Source organism: Harpia harpyja, chromosome 2 (genome assembly GCF_026419915.1).
Source record: "Harpia harpyja isolate bHarHar1 chromosome 2, bHarHar1 primary haplotype, whole genome shotgun sequence".
NCBI lineage: Eukaryota > Metazoa > Chordata > Aves > Accipitriformes > Accipitridae > Harpia > Harpia harpyja.
In genome coordinates this window covers 90214302-90237197 of record NC_068941.1, presented here as the reverse complement: position 1 = coordinate 90237197, position 22896 = coordinate 90214302, and the positions used below count along the sequence as shown (strand labels likewise).

General features: G+C 69.7%; 1 protein-coding gene across 4 annotated transcripts; it reads right to left on the bottom strand.

Moving 5' to 3' along the window:
- EBF4 (EBF family member 4) lies at nt 1-21149 on the bottom strand. Of its 4 annotated transcripts, none has more exons than XM_052780919.1 (18): nt 20832-21149; nt 19906-20021; nt 14715-14871; nt 14394-14457; nt 14272-14327; nt 13552-13625; nt 12650-12718; nt 7837-7918; nt 6543-6660; nt 5438-5571; nt 5225-5321; nt 4244-4332; nt 3605-3670; nt 2895-3072; nt 2634-2816; nt 1897-2100; nt 1523-1598; nt 1-1400 (listed from the first exon to the last, which is right to left on the bottom strand). In XM_052780919.1, the coding sequence occupies exons 1-17, from the start codon at nt 21099-21101 to the stop codon at nt 1528-1530; spliced, it is 2028 nt and encodes a 675-aa protein (XP_052636879.1). In that variant the 5' UTR covers nt 21102-21149; the 3' UTR covers nt 1-1400; nt 1523-1527. The 4 variants fall into 4 exon arrangements, with proteins under 4 accessions (XP_052636879.1, XP_052636877.1, XP_052636878.1 ...); XM_052780917.1 differs by having other exon boundaries at nt 5225-5351; nt 20832-21148; XM_052780918.1 differs by having other exon boundaries at nt 5225-5351; nt 5438-5568; nt 20832-21148.
- Nucleotides 21150-22896: the final 1747 nt, after the last annotated feature.

Genomic DNA, 22896 nt, shown 5'->3' with positions numbered 1-22896 from the left:
CCTTCTGCAAGGCCTTTTATTTCCACGTCAGAAAGCCCCCCCCCTTGCTCCGAGGGACCCCGGCACCGCTGTCCTGCACCACTGCCGTGGGGGGACTGGGACCACGGCAGGGGCACCCTGTCCCCAAGGGCAGGCGGGGGGGTGCCCCTGGCCCTGGGACCCCCGTGGTCAGCCCTGGCAGGGGCTGGGGCCATTGGGTGAGGACCCAGCGCCCAGAGAGGGGCAATGGGGGCAGCACGGGGGGGGGACACACACGTGCTGACACTGAGCAGGGCACGGCAGCGTCACCATCACTGTGGCACACAGCGGCACAAGACAAGGGCAGGGGGGGACATGGGCCACCCCCATGGGTTGGATGCAGACCGGGGGGAGTGGGGTTGGGTTTTTTTTTTTCCCTTTTTTTTTTTTATTTACAAAATTCCTGGCCGCTCCCTCCCGGCTGGGAGGACAGGGAAGACCCCAGCAGGAGCAGGCAGTGCCAGGGCCAGGGGTCTCCTGCCTGCCCTGCCAGAGCCCCCACCCACTGACTCGCCTGCTGCTAAAAATAATAATTATGTTAATATTAATAATAATAGTGATAATAATGAGAAAAGAGCTGCGGCTGTCTCCTGTGGCAGCCAGCCCTGGCAGCTGATGGGGCCGGGAGCTGTGCCATCCCCATGCCGGCGGCTTGGCTTGGTGGGCCGGGGCAGCCCAGACCCCCCACCCGGGCGGTGCCGAGGCCCCGATCCTGCGCGGGGGCGCGGGGCGCAGGCAGAGATCCGGCCTCGGCCGGCCGGGAGCTGCGGGTGGGCGGCTCCAGATGTGGAGCTGCACATCTGGGGAGAGAGAGCGCGCCGGCCACGGCGGTGAGATAGCCGGGAAGCGTAGGGGGGGGAGCTGGGTCCCACCGGAGCATCCATCCCACCCCCGAGCATCCATCCTGCCCTGGAACATCACCCCATCCTGCCCCGGAGCATCCATCCCTCCCGCCTCGGAGCATCCTGCCCACGGCTGCCGCTGCCCCACACTCCCACGGGTCTCTCAGTGTCTTTCTGAGGCTAAACCCAGAGCGTTTGGGTCATTCCCGGGGCTCCCCCCAAGGCTCTGGCCCCAGGAGGGGCTGCCCTCCGAGCCGAACCGTGCCAAGCCGAGCCGCGCCACGCCACGCCGATGCTGGTCCTGGCCAGGGTCACCCCCCTGCGAGGGGGCTGAGCTCCGTGGGGCTGGGCTGGGGAGGCTGCAGGGCAGCAGGGTGGTGGGTCCCACAGCCCCACGCGCCCCGATCCCCACGGGAGCCCCCGGGAGCGGGTTGGAGGGGCCGGTACCACCGGGCTGCGAGGCCACACTCAGTCCTGCTCCGTGTCGCGGCTCCGGCACCGTCCCGGCTCCCGTGGGCGGCACGAGGTGGCCGGGCACGGCTGCAAGGGAAGGTGAGGGGTGGGCACGCCGGGGCGGGGGATCCCTGGCCTCCTTGGCCCCGCTCCCCCTGCCCGTCCCAGCGGGATGGGGGGTTCCGGGGCCGGTGCATCCCAGGACCTACTGTGCTTAGGAATAGGCCAGTCCCTGGAGCGGCCGCGCAGGCGTGTGGAACTTGTCCGAGTCCTCGAAAGCCGGGTCTGGGCAGCGGGAGAGCGGGAGGGAGGCAGAGAGAGAGGGTGAGCCGAGGCAGGGGGGGGGTGACCGGTGGGCACGGGGAGGGGGGGACAGGGACGAGGGTAGCATGGTGCCCCCATCCCCGCGGTGCAGCCTCAGCCGTGCCCGGGCTGCAGGGAGGAGGCATGGAGTCAGGCAAGCACCCTGCTTGGGCACGGTGCCACCGGGACCCCCGACCCCCTCCGTGGGGCAAGGGGGATCTGGGGGTGGGCTTGGAGCCCCCCGGGCAGCGAGGGCAAGCCCTGCCCGCACTGGGCTCACCTTGCAGGCTGCTGCCGCTGGTGCTGGCACAGGCGGGCGGCGGGGAGGTCTGCGGCCGCACCACGGGGGCGAAGGCGCTTTTCTGCTTCACCGCCGAGATCATGTTGACGGGGGAGAAGGAGAAGACCCCGGTGGGGGTGGAGGCGTTGGTGCCCGACGGGAGGGTGATGGAGGAGGCGCCGAGCGGGGGGCTGGCGGGCATGACTGCGGGGAGAGACCCACTCAGGCCGGGCAGAGCTGGGGATGGGGCATCGCTCCCCAGGCGGGATGCCAGCATATCCCGGTGATGCCACGTGGGACCCGGCTTGCAAGGGCCAGGGCTAGGACTGAGGCTGTCTCGGCTGTGTCCCCGCTCCCCCTTGCCCTCGCCACTGGCTTTGGGGACACCCCGGGGCTGGTGCACGGCATTGGGGACACCCTGGGGCTGGTGCATGGCGTTGGGGACACCCCAAGGCTGGTGCACGGTGTTGGGGACACTCCAGAGCTGGTGTATGGCATTGGGGATGCCCCGGGGCTGGTGCACAGCGCTGGGGACACCCTGGGGCTGGTGCATGGCACTGGGGACACCCCAAGGCTGGTGCACAGCACTGGGGACACCCCAGGGCTAGTGCATGGTGTTGGGGATGCCCCAGGGCTGCTGGTGTACGGCTTTGGGGACACCTGAGGTTGGTGCAGAGTGTTGGGGACACCCCGGGGCTGGCACATGGCTTTGGAGACACCCCGGGGCACTGACTTACTGGCGTAGGGGGAGTTGGCGGTGGAGCCGTTGAGGAAGCTGGGGGAGCCGGGCACCCCCAGGCCGGCCATGGTGCCGCTGCCGTAGCCGTTGATGCCGGCGGTGCTGCTGTAGCTGCTCTGCTGCGGCGTGGAGCTGGGCACGTAGCCCCGCGGCGAGACGCTGCCCGTGTTTCGGGAGTAGCCTGCGGGCGAGAGGGGCCGGGGGTGGCACGGGGCAGGCAGGGACCCCCTCCCGCTGCCTGGCGTGGACCCCGGCCCACCTTGCTCGGTGCCCTGTGGGGAGTCGCCGATGTTGATGGCCAGCTGGCTGCCGAAGGAGTTCACCCCCATCATGCCGGCGGGGCCGTGGGTGCCGGCCAGCGAGGAGAGCTGGCTGGGGTTGCGGGGGACGCTGTAGAGAGCCTCGGCAATGTCCGCCGCTCGCTTCAGGATGATGTCCTGGGGGGGGGGGGGGAACGGGACGGGACACGGGGACGGCATCACCCCATGGCACGCAGAGCCTGGGGTGACCCCGGGGCTGTGCCGGGCAGCAATGTGGCAGGGGCAGCTGAGACCGCCCAAGCTCGTGTCACCTCCCAGGGCACCCGCAGCCCCGAGCATCCCCGGCCGGGCTGTGCCGGGCAGCGATGGGGCAGGGGGGACCGCGACCCCCCAGCTCGTGCCGCCGGCCGGGAAGGATGTGGGAACAAAGGCGGCTTTGGAGGCGCCAGCCCCGCAGCCTGACCCGGCTGCTCCCCTTCCCCTGCAGGTGGGGGGCTCGGGGGGGCCCACAGCGCTGACTCAGCGCCCAAGGAATCCTGATGTGAACCAGATGTGGGGCTGGGAGCCCGGGGCCAGCTCCTGCGTCCCCGCTCCAGCGTCGCAGGCTCAGGGTGCACACCGCGCCGAGCGGGCAGGGTGGGGGGCCGGGGGCAGGAGGGTGGGATGAGCCGGGGGGGGGGCTTGGCAGGACGGGGGGGGGCCGCGGTACCTGGTTGCTGTGGGGCATCCCGTAGAGAGCCTCCACCAGGTCGGCTGCCCGCTTCAGCAGGACCTCCTGGGCAGGGAGCGGGATGGGGCTCAGGGGGGGCCCGCACCCCCACCCCAGCCCCATCTGCACATGGGGGACATGCAGGCACCCTGCCCCGGCACCTCACCACGTCCCCACACCGGTGACATGTCCCCACGTCGGCACGTCCCCGAGCTGCCGTGCAATGCCCAAAGCCCCAGCCCAGCGCTGCCACAGCGGACCCACGGGGCGGGGGCCCGTTGTGTCCCCCCATGGGCCCCTCTGAGCCCCCCCATGGCCCACCCTGCCCCAGGCTCTGCCAGGGGTGGGGGGCAAACAGCACGGACCCACGCACACAGGGATCCCAGCACACAGCGGGAGCTGGGGGTTAGGGACCCTGGCCAGCCCACAGGCTGCACCCAGTGCCGGGGGGGGCACAAGGGCTCTGCGTCCCCCTCCCTGTCCCTTGGTCCTCTGGCACAGCCAGGGAAGACCCCTGGGTCGAGGCGAGGCAGTGCCCAGCACCCACGGGTGATGGCGTGTCCCTCCCTGCATCCGTGGGTGTCACCGAGCACGGCAGAGCACGGCATCCCCGCCAAACTCCAGGCGGGGGGTCCCTACCTTGGGCAGACGCTCGGGGTCCCCGGGGTGCCGGGGGATGACCTTCTGCAGCCGCTGGAACCCGTAGTCGATGGTGGGCTCGTTCAGCGCTGCCGAGAGAGAGGGGCTCAGCGGCTGCTGCGCAAGGGGCCACCCCGCCCCCCCCCGTCCCGGCCCCATGGGGAAACTGAGGCACAGACTGTGAGGCGAAGGGCTGAGCTGGGGTGTAGCAGGGGGGAACCCCACCTCCTGCAGGGACACCCCAGCTGTCCCCCCCTGTCCCCCACCCGTGCCAACAGCCCCTGCACCCCTTCCTCTCCCAACCCCCTGTCCGACAGCCCCAGCTGCCAGCCCCACTGCCGGGGGTCCCGGAGGGACGGGACGGTGCTGGAGCAGGGCAGGAGCCAGGGCAACCTGCAGCACGGCACGGAGCCGGTGTGAGGACAGACTGCCCAAGTCAGCGGCAACACGCCACGGCACACGGCCGCCACGGTGGGACCGATTCTCCACCGCACCGTGCACGCTGCCCTGCTTACACCCCACATGTGCATCATCCCCTACCCACACCCCACGTGTGCACGGCCCCACTCACGCCGCACACGTGTGCGTGGCCCTGCTCACGCCATACACACGTGCAGGGTCCCTGGGCTTGCTGCCTGGGGTTTTCAGTAGTGGTTTGCAATAACCCTTACTCCATCACCCCAATCCTACCCCCAACCCTGTCCCCGCCAGCAGGTCCCCCCCCCCCAGTCACAACACTACCCTTCTCCTAACTCTACCCCCTGCCCCATAACCCAACGCTGTCCTGCCCCAAACCCTTGCCCTACGCCCATCCCCTCGCCCTAACCCTGCAGCAGAGCCACCCATGGGGGGGGTCCCGCAGCAGGGCAGGGCTGTCCCCAGGGGCTGGCAGCAGCCCCAGGGCCGGGCAGCGGGCACAGAGATCCCCTGGGTACCGTCCTGGGGGTCTGTGCCCCCTTCCCGGGGGTCTGCACCCCTCACCGGTGTAGACGAAGCGTCCCGGGGCACCCTTGCAGAACTGCTTGGACTTGTAGGAGAGCGTCACCTCCACCACGCCGGGGATGTGCCGCGGAGGGGTCTGCACCCGGATGGCGTGAGGTGTGATGAGCTGCGGGGCGAGACGGGGCTCAGCCCATGGCCGGGGGGGGGGTCACGCCAGCCCCCCCCGCCACCCCCCCCTTCACCCTCCCCTACCTCACTCCACACCAGCATGGTGCCGAAGACGACCTGCAGCCCATCGAAGAAGTTGTCGCCGATGACGATGACGGTGGCACCTCCGGTGGTCCAGCCCTCGCTGGGGCTGATGGCTTTGATGCAGGGGGTGGCTGCTTCGGGCGGGAGGGGAGAGACAGGGCAGCAGTGAGTGTGGGGGCACGCGGGGCGGGAGCGGGGGACGCCGGGGTCGGGGCCGGGGGCGCGAGGCTGGGGGAGAGAAGGCAGAGAGGGAGAGCAGAGGCAGAAAGTGAGAACCAGGCAGCGGCGAGGGGGGGGACAGACACGGGTGGCCACGGATGCACGGACACGGACGGGGACGGTGAGGGAGAGCGCATGCAGGGGACGGACGGGGGGATGGAGAGCACATCGGTGCAGGGGAGTGGAAAGAGCACGCACAGGACAGACGGACGGAGAGCAAATAGGTCAGACGGGCGGACGGGGCACGTATGCAGTGGACGGAGGGACACAGACGGACGTGGCGGATGCACGGACGGACAGAACAGTGGATGGACAGCGAGCACCCAGGAGGGCAGGACAGCCTGCACGCGCGGGACGGACAGAGGGAGGAAGGGACAGACAGAAAACGCAGGTGCACGGCAGGCGGATGGAGAGGCCGTGTGTGCGTGCTGGGCGGACGGACAGACGTACAAGGCATAAATACGGCACTGGGTGCCCACCTCCAGGGCTGCCCGGGGCTGTGCCAGGGCTGGGGGAGCTGCAGCCTCTGAGCGGTGTGGGGCAGAGCTGGGGCACAGGCATCCCCTCCTCGGGGGTCCCGGCACGGGGACACAATTTCTGGGGCTGCTCCAGCACCGCGGGGCAGGCACGGCCACGGGGCTGCCCTGGCACCGTGGGGTGCACGTGGCCATGGGGCTGCCCTGGCGCTGCGGGGCACACACGGCCACGGGGCTGGGCTCCGGCACAGCCGGGGCAGGGGATGCCACGGTAGGAGCAGCACCCACCGGCAGGGACAGTTGTCTGCCCCTCCATGCGGCCGTGCACACGTGCCGGGGCAGGGCACACGCGTGTGCATGGGCACGTGCTTTGTGTGCGTGGGCACGCCGGGCGCCCGGCAGGGACTCACCTTCGGAGGGGTCGAGGCGCCGTGCCCGCCGCCCGTGCTTGGAGTTGTTGTGGACAAACATGTTGTCAGACACAGCCAGGACGTGGCCGTCCACGTTCACCGTCGTCGACACGACCACCTGCGGGACAGCCGGCTCAGGGCCACCGTCCCCGCAGCCCCAGGGCCGCCACGGAGGACGGGGGCTGGCGTGCCCTTCCCCACGGGGACCCCACAGGGTCCTCCCCCGCCTGCCGTGGGTATGTCACCCCACAGTGGGATCCTCACCCCGCTGCTCATCTCTAGTGTCCCCCCACACCCCTGAGCATCCCGGGACTGTCACGGGTGCCCTCCGGCCCCTCTGTGCCTTGGTGGTGACACGCGTGTGCAAATCTGCACCTGCGTGGTTGTGCACGCCTGTGTGCACATATGTGTACATGTGCCAAGGGGTGTGTGTGCATCTGCACACGTATGTGCGTGCAGGAGCACTTGTGTGCACGTATGCATGCATAGATGTGCATGCGTGTGCATGCATACCTACATGTGCACGCACGCGTGTGCCCCCATAACCGTGCAACACGCAGCGCCACAGGACCCCGGCCCCGGCCCTGGCACTGCCCCGGCATCAGCACCAGCCCGTCACCGTGTCACCGGCCTGGGGGACCCCGGACCCCAGGGGACACCCCAGCCCATCCCCTGTGCCCCCCCCCCCCGCACCCCGCTCCCCCCCTCCAGCCTGGACTTGGCTGCTCTCCCGGAGCTGCTTGGCGCTATGCAAATTGGATAGGTCGTTAATCATGTAAAAATGTCACAATTATCATATCTTTACGAGAGGCCCTAATGAAGGCGCCCGTGCTGGGTGGGGGACGGGCCGGACCCCCCCCTCTGCTCCGCTCCCGAACCTCCAGCTGCTGCGGGGAGAGCTGGGCTGCAGGCAGGGGACACGGGGGGAGTGTGCGGGGGGCGAGGGGACACGGGGGCTGCAGAGGGGTTCAAGAGCAATTAGGGTTTGCAAGTTAGGGTTTGCAAAGGGGTCGAGGGGAATCGGGGTTTGCAAAGGGATTGAGGGGAATTGGGTTTTGCAAAAGCGTTCAAAGAGAATTGAGGTTTGCAAAGGGATCGAGGGGAATTGGGGTTTGCAAAGGGGTTGAGGGGAATTAGGGACTCGATTCCCTGAATGGGCTCCCTGAATGGGGAATCGAGTCCCTAATTCCCCTCGGCCCCTTTGGGAAAATATATGAGGTCTCCAACCCTGTCCCCTCCTGCAGTCCCCCTGTGCGGGGCAGGGTTTGGAGGAGGAGGGGGTCCCAGTGCTTACCTGGAAGCGCCGCATATCCCGGGGGTTCCCCGCATTCTTCAGGCAGTTTTGGTTGCATTTGAGGAAAAACTTGAGGAAAAACCTGGGATGGAAGGAAAGAACCCAGCGGTCAGTGCTGGCAAAACCGGGGGGGGGCGCGGTGCCAGGGACCCCCTGATGTCTCCCCCCCACCCCATCCCTTGGTTCCTAGGGGCTGGGACGGGAGGAGAGCGTGAGGGATCACGGTTGCACACGCATGGTATCACGGTTGCACATGCGTGGGGATCACGGCGCACACTCCTGCGTGCATGGATGCACGGACCCACGCCTGGGGGCACAGCCAGATGTGCTCCCCAGGACCCCCACCGCAGGGTCCCCCTGCACACACATGTGCTTTCGGGCACCGAGGTGACAAACTTGCTGTCCCATCCCAGCCCTGGGCCACCCCACGGTGCACGGCCAAAGGCAGGCACAGCCACCGGCACCCTGCGTGGCCACACACGGGCGCACGGGCACACGCGTGCACACACACACACACACATATATTGGCTTTGCACCGTGCCCGGCCATCACGCTGTGCCAGCTGGCTTTGCCATGGCAGCTCACCGCGCTGTGCCCGCTCCCGGCCCCGGTGACCGCACGGTGCCGGGTCACTGCCGTGCCAACTCACCACAACACAGTAAGTCCCTGAGCTGTGCCAGGTCACCCCACCATGCCAGGCTACTGCACCATGCCAGCTCACCGCACCGTGCCAGGGCACTATGCCACGCACGGCCACCGTGCCGTGCCAGGACACTGTGCTATACCAGGTCAGCGTGCCATGCCAAGCCACCGTGTCCCTCTGTGCCATCTCCCTCCATCGGCCTGGCACGGGGCAGCGCATTTCCCGGCCCTCTTGCCAATGTGCCTGGGCTCTGCCCTGCCCGTGCAGGCAGCACGTCGGCAGGGCCTGGGCATTGCACGGGGCTGGTGCATCTCCGTGTGCCATCCTGTCCCCATCCCGGCGTGCCATCCTGTACCTATCCCACTGTGCCATCCTGTCCCCATCCCGGTGTGCCATCCTGTCCCAATCCCAGCATGTCATCCTGTCCCCATCCCAGTGTGCCATCCTGTCCCCATCCTGGTGTGCCATCCTGTCCCCATCCTGGTGTGCCATCCTGTCCCCATCCCAGCACGTCATCCTGTCCCCATCCCGGTGTGCCATCCTGTCCCAATCTCAGCACGTCATCCTGTCCCCATCCCAGCGTGCCATCCTGTACCTATCCCACTGTGCCATCCTGTCCCCATCCCAGCATGTCATCCTGTCCCCATCCCAGTGTGCCATCCTGTCCCAATCCCAGCATGTCATCCTGTCCCCATCCCAGTGTGCCATCCTGTCCCAATCTCAGCACATCATCCTGTCCCCATCCCAGCGTGCCATCCTGTCCCCATCCCGGTGTGCCATCCTGTCCCAATCCCAGCATGTCATCCTGTCCCCATCCCGGTGTGCCATCCTGTCCCAATCCCAGCACGTCATCCTGTCTCCATCCCAGCATGCCATCCTGTACCTATCCCACTGTGCCACCCTGTCCCCATCCCAGCGTGCCATGGTGCCCCATCCCAGTGTGCCATCCTGTTCCATCACAGCATGCCATCCTATCCCCATCCCAATGTGCCATCTTATCCCCTTCCCAGCATGCCATCCTATCCCACCCCACTGTGCCATCCTGCCCCATCCCAATTTGCCATCCTGTCCCCATCCAAGCGTGGCATCCTGCGCCATCCCAGAATGCCATCCCGTCCCCTTCTCAGTGTGTCATCTGGCCCCCACCCCAGTGTGCCATCCTGTCCCCATCCCAGAGTGCCATCCCGTCTCAGCAGCCTGTCCTGGCATCTCATCAGCACATCCAACTCTGGCACCTTACCCCGACATCCCGCTCCAGCACCCTGCCTTGGTATCCCACCCCAGCACCCCACCTCAGCCCCCCACTATGGGCCCCCCAGCCACCTCCCCAAGCACTGCAGTGGGGCTGGGGAGGGGGACGTAGGGGACAGGAGGGTCGGCAGGGGACGCAGGTGCCCAGCTGGAAGGTTCCCACGGCCCCATTAGCTGCTGGTGGAGGCTGGGGGGGGGGACACGGGTGCCCCGGGACACGGTGCAGCACCCGAGACCCCTGGGACCCCCTGCGATGCAGGTACAGGGACACGGCAGCGGGCACAGCCTTCCTGGCCCCAAACCCCCTTCAGCCCCATCCCGGGGGGGCACAGGCCAGGGGGACACCAGCCCCTGAGGCCATTGCGGCCCCCCCCAGGGGACTCTGGGCACCCTGAGCAGAGAGTGCACCCCAAGACCGTGCCCCCCCCCCCCCCAGAGGCTCCTGCCATCAGCCAGCGCCGGGGCACACAGAGAGGGGCTCCCACACCGCTGCTGCCGGGACGCTGCCCACGGGGGACGGTTTTCCTGGGCAAGGGCAGGAAGAGGGGGACCCCCCCGTGTCCCCCCATCACCCGCCGCCTGGCAGGTGGTAATCAGGGGAAGGAAGGAGCTGGAAAACGGCAGGAAAACACCCCCCCCCCCCCCGCCAGGAGATTGACAAGGGCGGCATGGGGCTGGGGGGTGACCCCCCCCCCGGCCCCCCCCAGCCCCCCGGCCCCGGCTCTGCGCTGCTGAGGGGGGGGATAATGCTGAACCCCAGGTCGGCCTCGTCCCCCCCGAGCGGCAGCCGCGCATATGGGCCCGGGAGTTAAAAATACAGGCGCTGTGCATGCATTAGCATCCCTAATGCACAGCGCTCCCCATTTAATATGCAAATTCCCGGCGCTGCTGCCGAACACCTTCTGTTCCGAGCGCATAAATTTGAATTTGCAATTAGAATAATCTTGTATAATTAATGAAAAGCGTCAATTTTAGCTCCTAAGTAATTTGATTAACATGTTGATAGGGCACTTATCTGGCTCTCTAAACCAGTGGGGCTGGGCGTCGGGCTGGGGAGCGGGGCTGGGGGGGGCCGGGGGGGAGCGGGCGGCGGGCTGGGGACCCGCCTGGCCCCGGGTGACCCCCGAGGGCCCTGGGGACGGAGGAGGAGGACGAGGGGGCACTGGGGAAGCCCCCTCCACCCCCCGGCTCCCCTCAGCACAGCCGAGGGAAGGGGATGGGGATGCCACCAGCCCGGGGATGTCACCTCCTTGGGGCACAGCCCCGAGGGGTCCTTGGGGAGAAGGGGGCTGGGGCGGCCTCGGGGGACACTTGCCTTGGGGGGGGGATCACCTCCCACCCGGCAGGCAGCCGGGGCTGGGATCAGCCCCAGCCTCCAGCACAGGGGGGTCACAGGGCACCCCCCGCGCACCCCAAAAGCACCAGCGTGGGTGCAGCACCCAGGACACCTGCGGGACGAGGCGGCTGAGGGGACGGTGGGACGCGGGGACGTCACTACCAGGAGGTTTGTCTTGGCTGAGCCGCGGCAGCTGCATCCCACGGCCGCGCTGGAGTCCCGGGGGCCGCGATCCCCACAGCTGGCCGGGGCACAGCTGGCCGGGGGCGGCGGGGGGGGGGGCACAGCTGGCTGGCGCTGGCAGGGTGGGAGGGAGGCCGGGGGTCGGGGACCCGCCGCAGCGGGGCCGGCGTCACTCCGGGGTGCGGGGGCCAGGGGGTGCGGGAGCAGGGTCTGTGCCAGCCCTCGTCCCCCAGGGACCCAGGCACCCTCCGGTGCCACGGGGACTCAGCGGAGGGGGAAGCTGCTCACGGGGAAACCCCCCCCCCCCGGGATCAAGGGACCGTGCTTGCAAGCAGGGTGAGGTGCTGCGCCCCCCCGGCCCCAGTGACGAGGTGACCGAGCCCTGCAGAGCGAGCTGGGGGTCCCTAAAACCCCTCAGCACCCCTGGGCTTCGCTCGGCGTCACCAGGGAGGTGCCACCGTGCTGGGAGCTGCATGGGGACAGAGGGATGGGGACACGATGGGGATGCTGTGGGATGGAGGGAGGAACAGCTCAAGGGCTGGTGGGAGGGAGGGAGAGGAGAAAGGAGGGAGGAAGGAACGGGTGGATGGATGGAGGGATGGAGAAGAATGGGGGATGGATGGAAGGAGAGAGGGATGGAGGGACAGAGGGATGGGTAATGGACAGAGGGAAGCACGGAGAGAAGGCTGGGTGGATGGAGGGAGGTGGGGTGCGTACAGTCTGTCCAGGGAGGGCAGAGGGACAGGGCTGCAGACAGACAGACAGACAGACGCCTGCCCCAGAGCCGGGAGGACGCGGTGTCCGTGCACACACCAGCAAGCGCTGCCTGTGCCAGGCTGGGCTTTCTGCTCCCCCTCTGCCCCAGCCTGGTGGCCCCATCCCGGCAGGGAGGACGGGTGCACGGTGCACCCCTCACCGTGGGGCGCGTGGCCGGCCCGTGCCGGGGGGGCACACGCCTGGGAACACCGTGCGGCACCGGGGTGTCCCTGCGGCACGTGGCCCCGGCGCGGGAGAGGGGCCGCCACGCGTCCCCCCCGTCGCTCGCCGAAGTGGCTGGATGCCGCCTGTATTATTTATTTGTTTGATGCACATCGGAAGTGCCGCGCTGACGGCAAACGGCACTTTCCCCATCTGTCACGGCTGGCTGTCACCGCAGCCCGGCACGGGGCCGGCAGCCACCGCAGCAAGCCAGACCCGGGGGGGGGGGGAACCGTGTGCCCTCCCAGCCCCCACATGCTGCTCCCCCAGCTCATTAGCTCTAACGAGGCCAGTGCTCGCACCCGGTCCCCAGCCCGGGAGATTCCCCATCCCAGTGCCTCAGGGGACCCCCCGCCGCTGCCACAACCCCCCCAGCCCCAGCGAGGTGCAGGGGGGGCCCCGCGCCCCGGGGTCCCCGGTACCTGTCGATGATGACGGGGTCGGAGGGGGTCTCGTTGCGGTTCCCGCAGCTCTTCTTGTCGCAGCAGCGGCTGGGCACGGCCGGGGAGAGGAGTCGGCGTGAGGGGAGCCGGGGGGGGCCGGGGCCAGCCCCACACCCCCCAACCCCCAGGGGAAAACCCACCAGAGCCCCATTTCCCACCCTTGTACCCCCCCAGCATTGCCCAGCCCTGCACTGTGGAGTAGGGGGGTCCTGACCCACAGCGGTGCAGGGCGGACAGGCGGGTGCTGCACAAGGGCCCAGGGTGCTGGGCTGGGGGGGGGGACGGACCCCAGGACAGGGACATCGGCCATGTGATGCCAGGGCATGGGGGGCCGTGGCAGAGAGGGCACCCCTGGGGTACCCCCCTTATCCACCCCACCGCCCCGCACCATGGGGCTGGGCTCCGATTTGGGGTTCTCTGGGGCTCAGGGTACACCCCAGCCCTGGGAAATGCTTGGTGAGCCAAGGGGGGGGGCTCTGAACCGGGGGTGCCCCAGCCCCACGCCATCCCTCGGGGGGCTCCACCTCACCCACGGGGGACACGGCAGCACGGGGCTCGTGCCGCCGCCGGCCAACAAACGTGGCGGTGCCGGCCCTGGGGAGTGCAGCGGGGAGGGGGGGCCCCCGGCCCTGGCATCGTTAGCGTGGCTCCTGGAGATCAATTAGCCGCGCTGGCACGGAGCGTTAATTTGCACAAACACCGAGCGCGAGGGTGGTAAACAAGAGCGGCGCTAATGGGGCACGGGGGACCCCGCGCTGGCAGCAGGCAGCTGGGGCAGGCAGCTGCCCGCCTGCCCAACACGGCACCCCTGGTGCTGCCGGATACCCGTGGGACCCCCGCCGGACCCCCCCCACCAGGACCCCCACGGGACCCCCACCTACCTGCACATGATCTCGTGGGTGAGGAGGACCCGGCACATCTCTGGGTTCTTGTCCTGCCCTTCGTAGATAATGGCCTGGGGGGGGGGGGGGAAAGAGAGCGCGCAGGGGGGGTGCCACCGCCGCCTGGCACCCTGCCCGTCCCCTGCCACCGCTCCAGCCTGTCCCCGAAACACGGACCCTCCCTGGGTGACCCCAGCCAGGCTGGGGGACCCCGATGGCAGCCGGGGTGGGAGCAGCGGGTGGGAGAGGGACCGGGCAGGGAGCGCTCGTGGGTGGGTGTGCAGCCGTGCACACCTCCGAGGAGTCGTGTGGGTGCGTGTGCACGCGTTTGTGCCCATGCACGCGTGTGTGCACGGCTGTACGTGCCCGCGCACACGCTGCTGCAGGCGCTCGTGCACGCCTGCCTTCGTGCACAGACGCGTGTTCGTGCACGTGGAGGGGTGTGCAAGCGCACGTGTGCCCACTCTGCACACCTGGGTGTGCGCATACGGCTGCCTGGCCTTACAGCCCCGCATGGGCGTGCACTTACAGACGTGCCCGCCTATGTGTGCACACATGTGTACAGATGTGCCCGCTCTGCACAGCTGCATGCACACGCACAGACGTGCCCGCCAGGCACACCCACGTGTGCACACGCGTGTGCAGGTGGCCCTGGGAGCTCGGTGGCCGACGGGGTCGGGGACTGCCGGCCCGGCCAAGCCGCCAGCCCCACGCCGTTACCTGCTTGGACATGGAGTCGATGAGGCGAACGTAGAGGTCCTGCTCAGTCCGGAGCCCTGCGGCGAAAGGGGAGGGGGTCAGCCCTGCCCGCACCCCCCCAGCCCCCCAGCCCCGGCACCCACCGTTGCTGTACAGCAGCTGGAGCCGGTAGTGGATCCCGTTGTTGGTTTTCTCGCCGTTCTGCTCCTGGGGGGAGGACGGTTGGATGGGGGGGGGCATCACGGTCCCCTCTCGGTGCAGCCCTCTGGCAGCCCCGGCCGGACCCAGGGCCGTGGAGCCGCTCTGGTAACTCCTCACATGTGCAATGAGTTTGAGAGAGGTCTCAGCCTCTGCAGCGCAGGCTCCTGCACCCCTCCAAGAGCAGGGGGATTGCCCGGTGGAGTGACCCCCCATCCCCGCCACAACCCCATCCCCACCAAAACCCCAGCGCCGGGGGGTCTCACCCGCTCCTTCTCCACGAAGTCGATGAAGGAGGTGCGCTCGATCTCCACGGGCTGGCCCTGCCGGTCATACATGGCCAGGACGAAGTGGAAGAAATTGGATTTCCGCAGGTTGGAGGGGGGCTGCTTCTCAAAGTGGGCTCGGGCCAGGCCCACCCCGCTGTCAGCAGAAGGAGCGGGGGGGGCGGTGAGCAGGGGGTGGCTGCCAGGACCCTCAGCACCCCCTCCCCAGGACCTCCAGCACCCCCTCCCCAGGGGTCCCCATTGCCAGGGGACAGGCTCGGTGGGAGCTGCCAAACTCCCGCAGGGTGGATGGGGGGAGCAGCCAGGACCCCCACGCTGCCCCGTGGCCACGACAAGCCCGTGCCATCCCCGTCCCCAACCGGTGTCACCGTCGGTGCTGCGGGAGCCGGCGCGGTGGCGGCGGCGTGGGGGGCCGCGGGAGCCGGACCAGCCCCCAGCGCGGCAGCCAGCGAGGCGAGGGGGCCAAGATAAACACGCGGATGTAAAAAGTTCCCCCCTTTCATGATTAAAAACACATCGGGCGACGAGGGAGGCGGGGGGGCGGGTTTGGCTCCCCCCCGCGCCAACCTCGGGGGGGGCTTCAGCTGCTGGAGCCAGTTCCCACGCTGCGCTGGGGACAGCCCTTGCACCCCACGGGGACCGCAGGGACCTTGCAGCCCCCCACTCCCCCGTGTGGGGCAGGACCCCATGGACCTTCCAGTCCCCCCCAGCATGGAGCAGGACCCCACAGCCCCCAGATCCCACCCCCACCATGCCAACAGCACCCTGCGGACCCCACTGGCCAGAGCCCGGGGCAGGGGTCAGCACTGGGGTGCAAATAAAGGGGGGGGACATGCACAAACACGCAGGGGGGTGACCCAGCACCCCCAGCCCTGCTCCCAGGAGCCCACCTGGGGACACAGTTTGGGGGGTGATGGGCTGGGTGCAACTCCCCCCCCGCTGCCAGCCCGAGGGGGTGCCCAGTGCAGGGGTCCCTCCGCCACCATCCCCGGCCACGGAGGGACACGGCCACTGCAGGAATGGGGGGGTCACACCCAGCCCCCTGCCCGCAGTACCCCGGCGGGGGGGCTGTCGAGGAGAGGAGCCCTGGGGTGCAGAGACACAATGCATAGGTGAGCAGCAGGACCCCCAGAACCCTGACCCCCACTGGGCCCCAATTTAGCCGGGGACAGGGCACATGGAGGGGGGGGCCAGGATGGGGGCACCCCTCCACCCACAGCTGGAGGATGGAGTGGGTCCCTGAGCCCTGTCCCTGCAGAGCCCCCAGCCCCACGGGACCCCTTGCTTACACCCCGCCGGGGGGGCTGTCCCAGCCGTGGGGGTCCTTCGCTCCTGCACAGCCGAGCCCCCCCCCCCTCCGCTCCCCCCCAATGCTGCTCCCATGGGCTGGCACTGCCCAGGGCCAATCTCTGCTCCCAGGGGCATCGCTGGATGCTCAGGGACGTGGGGACACGGGGACATCTCCCAGAGTCCCACACAAGCCACAGCCACCAGCATCCTCTCCAAACAAGAGAAGAAAATGGGGTTCAGCTCTTTTACCAGTGACCTGCTCCTGTGGCCGGTCCCAGGACCCTGGGGCAGAACCAGCACAGGGTGGGGGGGAGACCCCCCAGGCACCCTCCCCTCCTTTAATCATGGTCCTTGAGCTTTAATTAACCCCTGGCATCGCCCTCAGCCCCAGCCCCGACCCCAGCTGCAGGCACCAGCTGAGGCCAAGTGTGAAGCCCAGACCCTGAAAACCTCAGGGACGCTTCTCTGGAGACAAGTCTCCGTGACGGAGGAGAAAGCTCGTTAAGCTGATCGCCGGGGAGCCAAAACGTCCCCAGTCAGCAAACACCGGGGCATGTGCCTGGCACACGGGTGCCTGTGTGCACGGCCAACACGCGTGTCTGGGCACACATGTGCGGACAAACATGTGCACACTCGTGTCCCCGGGCACTGCTGGTGGCCGTGTCCTGGCACACCCCGTGGGTGGCCCTCGTCCCCTACCCAAGGCTGCAACCAGTGCCGATGGGTTTGCTCACAGGGCCCATCCCCACGGCATCTGGCCCTGCAGCGTGGGGTGCTGACCCCACCCGGGACCCCAACCCAGTGCGCCCAGTCGGCACGCCACTCAGCTCCCCGAGGGACGGGGACCCCCGGTGCCGCGGGGACCCCTCCGTCCCCCCAGCAGCATCCCCGGCCCTGCCACGCTGGAACCCGGCCACGGGGCTGCCAGCTGATGGGAAGGTGGCACGGTGCCGGCAGGGCGGCCGCAGCGAGCCAGCGCCCGCCCGGCTCCCCCATTCCCCTCCGCCCCCCCCAAAGCTTTGGCCCTAAAGTGCTGGGGGGGTGGGGGGGGTGATGGAGCCGCCAGCCCGGGCGGGTAATGGCTGCATCTCCGCTCCCAGCGCTGCCGAGACCCCGGCGTTCCGAGAGCCGAGCCTGGTTGCCATTAATTATTAAAGGCAATCAGAGCATTTCCTAGCAGAGGAGCCCAGCGAACGTCTCTTACAGTAAAGCAGCATCTTCCCTTGGCGGAGCCGCCAGGCACCCGGGGCACCACGCAATTACGCAGTCACGGCTCCCCGGGCGGCTCCGCCAAATGGGGGGCAGAGGGGGGAGCGCCGGACCCCACCCAGGAAGCCGAGACCCCGGGTGGGCTCACCCCACGGCCCACAGCCCCTCTCTGCCTTGCCCCGTGGCCCTGGCCCCCCTGCCCTCCCCTCGGCACGCCTGGGGCAGCCCCTCTGCCCGCAGGGGCTGCAGCCGTGGGTGCAGCTGGCATCGCCCGGGGACCCTGCGGTGGCCACGGGGTCCCACGGGAGTGGGGGGGGTCTTTGTGGGTGCTGGTGTGAGCCCCCCAGCCAGGGGTCTGAGAGGGACATGGGGTGGAGGCAGGCTGGGTCTGGAGGTGACGGGCACCCCAGGAGCGTGTCCACACGCATGACACTGCCGGCATGTGTGGCACATGCTCAGCTGCCGGGCACCACGGTGGGACGGGGAGGAGAGGGGGACATGGAGGGCACCACAGGCTGCCCAGCACCCGGCTCGGCAGGGGCAGGGGTGGGCAGGGGGTCTGTGAACCCCATCCTCATGCACCGGGCACGTGGCACGCAGGACCCCATCGGCACACGGCCAGCCACGTCCCTGCCACCGGGCAGCATCGCTGCCGGAGCCGCAGCGGTGGTCCCAGCCCTGTGCGTCCCCCTGCACTGCCAGAGCCGGGGCTGGGGGTGAGGGGGACGGATTTCACCCCTCTTTCTCGCAGCCCCGCTCTGGGACACAGGGAAGTTTCTGGGTGCGCAGCAGCAAGGCCAGCACCTCCCTGCGCCCCGGCTCGGACACCGCAGCCCCTGCCCTGGCACTGACCCCCCCAGCTCCCTGGGGCCGGGTGGGACCCTTGGTCCAGCCGCTCTCTGGGGGCTCCAGGCTGGGCCACGGTGGTGGCTGTCCCCCCCGACGGTGGCTGCGCTGGGATGGGGCTGGGGTGGCTTTGCCGGGGGGGATCGCTGCAGTTTTCAAGCATCCTCAGAGTATCTGCAAACGCGGTGGCTTTGGGGGGGACCCCGGGGAGCCCCCAGGGCTTCAGCCGCAGGGCGCAGCCTCCGGCGCAATCACGGTCCCCGGCGGAGAGCCAGCGGCAGGGCTGACACCGCAGCTGGGGACCCCGAGCTCGGGGTCGGCGCACACAACCGGGTGATGTCGTCCACGGAGCGGGTCGGTGCTGGAAGTGCTGGGGATGTCCTGCTTTGCTGGGGCCCCATGCAAAGGGGAGACATCCCCCCCTAGACTCTCAAGCCCCTTGTCCCTGGCCGAGGGCGTGGGGCACCCCAGGGAGGCAGTGGGCAAGCTGGCCCGGGTCCCCTCGCTCCTCCATGCCGTGGGGCATCTCCTGTCACCCCTGGACAAAGCCGCAGCACGCTCCAAGCACAGCCCCCCCTTTACCAACCCCCCGAACCCCATGGCGCACACAGGGGGTACAGCAGGAGCTGGGGTGCTGGGGACAGGGGTGAAGGTGTCCCCCAGCAGCCGCTGGGACCCCTCTGGGCACAAGGTGCAGAGAGAGCAGGGGACCAGGGTGCACAGAGTCCCCCGGGAGGGCATGGGATGGGGTACGCGGAGCCCTGAGCCCCCCGGCGAGGGCAGGGGATGGGGCCAGCCGGGACACGGGAGGGCATCGGGCTGCGGCACGGCAAGCCCGGCGATGCAGGCTGCCTGAGCGGCTGCAGCGGTCCCTCGCCCCAGCTGATGCTGCCAGCCCTGCCCGGGAGACAGGGATGGCACCGCTGCCAGCCCTGCCCTCGCTCTCAGCGGCTTTTCCCAGCAGAGCCGCGGCTCAGGGTGCAGGTCCCGGCGCCGGTGGATGCACGGCATGGCACAAGCCCCTTGCAGCTCCAGCAGTTGCTCTTGCCCTGCTGCCAGCACCCACTGGCCCTCCCAACACAGGGCAACAGGCCTGGCACGTGTGGGATGCCAGGGGGCTCGGGATGCCCCAGGAACCCGGGGGTGCTGAAGTCTGCGGGGGCCCCCGGGACACCCAAGGTACCCAGGCGTAGGGGTTACCCGGAGGCCCAAGGAGCCCAGGGCATGTGGGGCACCTGGAGCGCCTGAAGTACCCGGTGGGCACGAGGCACCTGGGATGCCCAAGGCATCCAGGCTGCCCAGGGATCCCAGGGTGCTGAGGATGTGGGGTGCCCAGCGTGCCCAGGGTGTGCAGGGCGCCTGGGATGCCCACGACACCCAGGATGCCCATCGTGCCCAGGATGCCCACAGCACCTGGGATGCTCACAGCACGCAGGATGCCTGTGGAGCCCGTGGTACCTAGGGTGCTTGCGGCACCCAGGATGCCCACAGTGCCTGGGACGCCTGCGGTGCCCAGGATGCCCATGGTGCCCGGGATGCCTGCAGCACCTGGGATGCCCACGGAGTCCGGGATGCCCATGGAGCCTGGGATGCCTGCAGCACCCGGGATGCCTGCAGCACCTGGGATGCCTGCGGAGCCCGGGATGCCCATGCAGCCTGGGATGCCTGCAGTGCCCGGGATGCCTGCAGTGCCCGGGATGCCCGCAGCGCCTGGGATGCTCCTAGAGCCCGAGATACCCACGGAGCCCAGCATACCCACAGCACCCGAGATGCCCACTGCACCCGGGATGCCCGTGGAGCCCGGGATACCCGCGGAGCCCCTTACCTCTGTGCCGCCGTGCTGGCGTCCAGGATGCTGGTGCCCTGCAGCCAGCGGACGGAGGGCAGCCCGGCGGTCAGCGGCTCTTCCTTCATGGGCAGCCCCCCCCGGGGCAGCGCCTCCTGCACGGAGAACATGGCAGGGGCTCAACGGCAGCCCCCCAACTTTCCTGCCCCGGGCCCGGCAGCGGAGCTCAGAGCCGGGCAGGTGCCGGGGGCCGCCGTCCCGGCCGCCGGGGAAGCGGCATCTGCGGCGGGTGGCCGGGCGGGAGCCGGGGGGAGGCTCGGGGGGAGGCTCGGGGGGAGGCGGGAGGCGGAGGCAGGCGGAGGCAGGGCCGGAGAAGTTGGAGACGGAGGCGACCAGCAGGCAAGTGCGGGGACCGGGAGGGGAAGGGGCGGGGGGCGGCGGGGGGGGGGGAGGGAGGGATGGGGAAGGCAGGGGAGGAGTGGAGGGAGGGATGGAGGAAGGCTTAGGGGAGTGGAGGGAGGGATGGAGGGAGGCAGAGGAGGAGTGGAGGGAGGGATGGGGAAGGCTTAGAGGAGCGGAGGGAGGGATGGGGAAGGCAGAGGAGGAGTGAAAGGAGGGAGGGATAGAGGGAGGCAGAGGAGGAGTGGAGGGAGGGGTGGAGGAAGGCTTAGAGGACTGGAGGGAGGGATGGAGGCAGAGCAGGAGTGGAGGCAGGGGTGGAGGAAGGCTCGGAGGACTGGAGGGAGGGATGGAGGGAGGCAGAGGAGCCCTGGAGGGAGGGATGGAGGAAGGCTGAGACGACCGGAGGGAGGGGTGGAGGGAGGCAGAGGAGGAGTGGAGGGAGGGATGGAGGAAGGCTGGGAGGAGGAGTGGAGGGATGGAGGGGGGAGGAGGCCGGAGAGGGGCGCGGGAGGGGGCAGGCTCGGCCCGGGATGGGGCGGGGGCGGGCGGCGGCGGCTCGTTACCGGGCGGGCGGCAGCGGCGGCGGCGGCGGCGGCGGCGGGCGCGGCGCGGGGGGGCGGCGGCGGCGGCGGCGGCGGCGGCGGCAGCGGCGGCAGCGGCAGCAGCAGCAGGAGCGGGCGGGCGGGGGGGCCGGGGGGCGTCGGGGGGCCGGGGGGGCCGCCTCCCCGCCGCCTCCCCGTTCCCCGGCCCCGCCGCCCCGCCGCGGCCACCAGCACCATCAGCACCAGCACCCGCCGCCGCGGCCCCGCCGCCGCCCCGCCGGCCCGGGCCATGCCGCCGCCGCCTCCCCGGGGAGGCAGGGCCGGAGCCGCCGGGGGAGGCGGGGGCCGTGGCCGGGCAGGCTGACATCATTCCGGGGAGGAGCGGTCCCTCCCCGCGCCGGCGGAGGGGCTCCGCGGCCAGCGCCGCACCGGCCGCGCCGGGGGAGGGAGGGATGGGGGGGGGGGGGGCGGCGGGGAGCGGGCCACCCCCCCCCCCCACCCCCCCCGGGGCCGGACAGGAGAGCCCCTGCGGTCCCCCCCCCCACCCGCCGGGGCGACTGCCGCGCCTCCCGGCCCGAGAGACCCCGGGGGGGGACCCCGGAGAAGACCCCGCCGCGTCCCCCGAGATGCTCGGGAGAGACCCCCAGGCGGGCGCCGGGGGGGGGCCGGGGGTCCCTGCACCTCCAGGGTCCCCCGCACTGACCCCCGCCGAGCCCCTCAGGCACCTCGGAGTGACCCCAAAGAGCCACCAAGTGCCCCCCAAACCCCAGCGTGACTAACCAGGCCCCTTGAGACGCCCCACACGGGACCCCCTGCGCTCCGGAGACGCCCCAGGGTGACCCCCAAAATCGCCCCCAGTGCCCCACTTAAACCCCACTGACCCTCTCTGGGGCACGGCCGGTGGGGTCTCAGCCCCCCACATCACCGTCCCCACAGCAGCGTCACGGCGAAGGGGACACGTCCCCATCCCCTCCCTGCTGTGCAGCCCTGCCAGGCAGGGTACAGGCAGGGTACAGGCAGGGTACAGGCAGGGAAGGGGGTGCCAGCCCTGTACGGCTGCCTCCAGTCCCTGCATCGCTGCTGGCCTGGGGGGGCAGCGGGCAGCACCCATCCCAGCTCCTCCTGGGGTGTCCCCAGGACCCAGTGAGGCTGGCTGGGTGCCCCGGGGGGGGGTGGACATTCCCCAGCGGTCCCTCGCCCGTGGGGAAAGGCCCCGAAGGATGCTGAGGAGTCGGGGCTTTGCTTGATCCTCCACTGGGGAGCCAGCGCTGCCAGCCCGGGGGAGGCGAGGGGGGGTCCTGGGGGAGCAGAGGCCTCCAACAGCCAAAGGGGCTGGGAATCCCAAACCCTGACCGGCTCCGGCTCTCCCTTGCTGCAGGAGGGCATGTCCGTGCCCAGGCAGCCAGGCTGCGGGCAGAGCCGGCGAGGGTGGCAGGCAGGGACCCCCGGGCAGCCCCTCACCGCGAGCAGCATCCCTCGCGCGCTGCCCTCTCGCTCGCACGCCGTGCAGGGGCTCTGCAGCCTGTCCCCCGATGCAGCTCCACGCTGCGCCCTTTTCCCTCCAGCCACGCAGCCCTGGGGCTGCTGCAGCACCTGCAAGGGGCTCTGCAGACTCCCCCGCCGCGGAGCTCAGCAGCAGGGGCCGAGCCCCCCCCCAGCACCCCCGGCTGTCACCCGGAGCCTCCTGAGGGCTGGCGGGGCCAGGACGTGTCCTGCAGAAATCGGGTGTGCGTTTATCCATGTGCCCGTCCATCCCAGCATCCATCTGTCCCTGCCCATGTCCATCCCAGCGTCCATCCATCCATACTCCCATCCTTCCCAGTGTCCACCCGTCCATGCCCCTCTCCATCCCAGCCTCCATCCGTCCATGCCCCCATCCATCCCAGCATCCATTCCTCCATGCCCCCATCCATCCCAGCATCCATTCCTTCATGTCCCCATCCTGCCCAGCTACCCCAGGGATGGGCACCACCAAAGGGACCCCAGCTCCCGCTGCGGGTAGAGCGGGGGGGCAGTGGAGGACCTGCTCCCTACCCCCCCCAATCTCCCAATTCCAGGTAGTGCTGGGCTGAGCCGTGCCGGGGAA

Coding starts and splice junctions, on each gene's coding strand:
- EBF4 (XM_052780917.1), bottom strand. CDS start 21,101: ATGGCCCGGGCCGGCGGGGCGGCGGCGGGGCCGCGGCGGCGGGTGCTG. Junction 5,352..5,437: donor CCATGCTGGTGTGGAGTGAG/GTAGGGGAGGGT, acceptor CTCGCCCCGCAG/CTCATCACACCTCACGCCAT. Junction 2,817..2,894: donor CCCACAGGGCACCGAGCAAG/GTGGGCCGGGGT, acceptor TCTCGCCCGCAG/GCTACTCCCGAAACACGGGC.